Source organism: Antrostomus carolinensis, unplaced genomic scaffold (assembly GCF_000700745.2).
Source record: "Antrostomus carolinensis isolate BGI_N321 unplaced genomic scaffold, ASM70074v2 scaffold41912, whole genome shotgun sequence".
Classification (NCBI taxonomy): Eukaryota; Metazoa; Chordata; class Aves; order Caprimulgiformes; family Caprimulgidae; genus Antrostomus; species Antrostomus carolinensis.
In genome coordinates this window covers 37,552-41,212 of record NW_010300958.1, presented here as the reverse complement: position 1 = coordinate 41,212, position 3,661 = coordinate 37,552, and the positions used below count along the sequence as shown (strand labels likewise).

At 37.7% G+C, this 3,661-nt stretch overlaps 1 protein-coding gene across 1 annotated transcript in view; it reads right to left on the bottom strand.

Moving 5' to 3' along the window:
• The window catches only part of ADAMTS18 (ADAM metallopeptidase with thrombospondin type 1 motif 18), a gene marked incomplete at both ends in the record, with an annotated part of 49,879 nt that overhangs the window by 8,826 nt on the left and 37,392 nt on the right, over positions 1-3,661 (bottom strand). The window contains 3 exons of the mRNA XM_029083836.1: positions 106-299; positions 1,218-1,313; positions 2,351-2,504. Of these exons, the coding sequence (XP_028939669.1) occupies positions 106-299; positions 1,218-1,313; positions 2,351-2,504 (444 nt within the window). The remainder of the gene's footprint in view (positions 1-105; positions 300-1,217; positions 1,314-2,350; positions 2,505-3,661) is intronic.

The window sequence follows — 3,661 nt, the reverse complement described above, 5'->3', positions numbered from 1 at the left end:
CTACAGAACTGGATTCTGTTCTGTTTGGGTTTTGTTTTTTTTTATTTGTTCTAAAAACTTAAACAATTAGCATAAAAATAATACCTTTTCATATCTATGGCTTACTTTGGATTATTGCAGTGTCTTTCTTGATATGTGACCCCACCTCCACAAGTGCGAGTACACTCTGACCACTCGGACCAGGCAGACCATTGGCCATTTACAGGCTTGGGTCCATGATCACCATATTTGACACACTGTCCTCTTCGACACCACTGCCAAAAGAATGCCAAAGAATATCCCATCAAAGTTAGCGGTACCTAGTAGATGCAACAAAGGAAAAATCCACATTTAAAAGCTCCAGTGCTTAACCCTCATAAACATGAGGTCACCCATTGAACTCAATGAGATAGTTTACAGTAGAACAAGGACTCTGAAGTAGGACATTATTCCACACAATGGTATAGATAAGTAATGTTCTAAAATTTGTCCAAGCTCTGAGTTGAAGATCTCTGAGGTACAAATCTGCAAAACTGTTCTCTTGGAGAGTATCTTTTTGGCTTACTCTTCCCAAAAAAATCCATGTTCATTTATGGTCCTGTGCTGTCAGAACCTCAAAAGTTCCCATGTAATTTAAAAATAGTCTGCTAAAAATCTGCTAAAATTTTTCCCTTTTATCATTGAATTTGAAATACTGCACAAAGAGAAAAAGCGAAATAGAACATTTGTCAGTAACTTGGAAATCAAAACAGAATTCTACTGGAAGAAACATTACAGCAAAAGAAAATATTTTGTGTAACTATAGATGAGTGTAAATTAGAAGGTTCAACTGAAACAAAAAATCATGCTCTTTCAGTAGTGATCACTGACAATGATACGCATGATGGCCTTAGTCTGTACAGCAAATATTAGGGCTTGAGGAATGTTCAAATCAGAGTGGAATTGGAACCCCTGTTCTAACTTCTGTTATAATTAATTTTCTTAGTGATTTAGATTTGCCAGGTGTATCTTATTCCATAGTTATATGGGAGAGGCATCACTCCCTACCTCAGAGAGGTGCCACTGTGAGGACCGGTCCTGACTATCGCAATGCAATCTTTTACAGAGCAATCCAGAAGTGCATGATAGCACACCTGGAGGGATCTGGATAAAACTGGTTTTGACAGGAGCTGGTATTTGACCCAATACAGTCTAGAAACAAGTTAGAATGACATTGTCCTATTTATAAAACAACTTACCATACTTATACCACAAGCTGTGCCTTCTGCTGCTGGCATGAACTTTGTCTCACACCTATGACCCACTTTGTGACACCAGAGAGATTTGCATATATCCTGAAAAGAAAAAAAAATACTCACTATAGTATTCATAATTCCCATTATTTCCTGGTGTTTAGAAAGAGTAACAAATGATACAGGCCTTTGCTACCTTAAAGGCCATATAAATAAAACCTTTTCAGAATTTAGAAAATCCAGGGTTTAAGATTCATGGCACAGCCATATCCTATATGTAGCCAACTTGTTTATGCACCATTTCAGTATATATTTTTAAAACAATTCTGAGTGTTTGACTATAATAGAACAAAAATAGTGCTAAAAAGTTCAAGGCTAAAATTTCCAAGTCTACAGGGACTATAATACTACGAAGAGACTAGATTTTCTAAAACACAGGAGATATCTGGAAACAGTGTCTTCACAGTGTGGTTCACTCTCTCTTTGTTTATTAGCTGGAGAGGAAACACAGATGCCATCACCTGATAAACGTGGTTAGAATAAAATAAAGTACTCCAGGATAATAACAGGAGTAAAAGAAATGACAATACTTATTTTCAGAATGAGCACTCGAGATTATTTAATAAAATGTCTTCTCTGAAGAGATCAGCAAGGAGTGCAGCAGTCACTAAAATAATGGGTTAATCTAAATTAATCCTTCATCACAAAGTCAAGAGTCTAAGTTACATTTTTATTGTTCTAAAATAACTATATAGATCTTTTCCAGACTTTGCTGTCAATGAATGAGTAAAACAAAACACAAGAAACTTTGTCCTTCTTACCCCACACCCCAGGCCCCATGCAAGTTTTGATCAAAACTCTACTGCCTGCTCATTTCCCTTAGCATAGCAGGCAAGGGCTCATGGGTCTTACGTATTCAACTGGTCTCCTTATGGCTCCTGGAAAGAACAGATTTCCTTCTGAAACTCCCCTGGGATTGAGATATTACTCAAAAGAGGCCAGTACCTTCAAAGCAAATTGCCAGTCAAGATAAGGTAGAGAAATAGCCCAGGCCCAGAACACTCTATTACTTGTACTTATTTAGTGTACTGCAGTTCTCTAATGTAATTTTAACTTTTCAAAAGTATATCAATAGGTACCTTTACAAAGCTGAGGTTGCACAGTTTTGCTTTCATTCCAAATTGCCATTTGCACTGGGTATCAGCATCATAGATCTGCCCTGGCAGTTTGTCAGGGTATTTATACAGTCCTGTTTGCTTAGGTTCATCAATCAGGCAGGCAGCTTGAGCTGTACTATAATGAGAATGTATATTAATCATGACTATGATCTTTATATCAAAATATTTTAATTTGCTACAGACCAGCAAAAACACATAATACGGTATACAGTACCTTTAACTGGCTTTAGAGGTATGCACTGAAATGAGACTATCTGCTTGCAGGAGCCAAAAGATCTTGACATCTTGTTGGTAGCCTGACCTGCAAAGTTTTAAGGAAGCAGGAATTTCCAGGCTTTAGGACTGTTGTGACAACAAGAAAGAATGATGTCAAATTCTTTTCCTCCGTTTATTCCTGTGTAACCAAGAGCAAGGTGATCTAGACTGCTTCTTTCCCTTAAATAGATTCCCAAAATCAGGAATCAACAGAATCAGCTGGCGCACTGTCTCATTTCAGCATTGGCTTTGTGTGGATTGACAGACAGAAGGCTGCTGCAGCATGTGTGATTTGGGTTGGCTGTGTCCAGCTTAAGACCAAACGGTCTACTTTTCCTTTGTATATGCTTGAGAAGCCATGTGTCCAGAAGGCCACTCTATGCTGGATTTATCTTCCAAGTTTAAGTCTCTTAGACCATATTGCATGTTAGAGGACTTATGTGGCTTTTTAGTTTGCAATGTGCCTGTGTACTCAGAATATATTGCATCATGACAGCAGAAAAAAAATCACCAGAACCCTGTCACCTTTCCTGGCCGCTACTCTAAGATCCTAACTTGGAATTCAAGGGTCAGATCCACAGAACTATCTAGGTGCTTGACTGTCATTCTAAGGAATTAACTTCTGAAATGTCCGTATTGGATCTGGATCTTAGTACCACTTTACACATTTTTTAGTTATCATGTATAGTCTACCCATGTACAGCAAGCAAAATAAAAGTTGTTCAGGAAAGAAATGCAATTCTGATGACATTAAACACAGACCAAAAAACAGTTCCTTTAAAAGCAACGCTGAGTAATTCCAACATGCTGGAGAAATAACTGGCATCCTTCTCTTTTTCCCTTTTTTTTTTTCCTTTTTCCCCAGAAGCAGTATATGAAAAATGTAAAATGTCCTTACTCATGACATGAGCTAGATCAAGAGAGAAACTCCAGTGAGAAGGGCCACTAAAGTTAATTTACATTTTGTAATGACTTTGGTACCACTGTGTCTGCCTTCTATTGTGTTCACTTCCTACT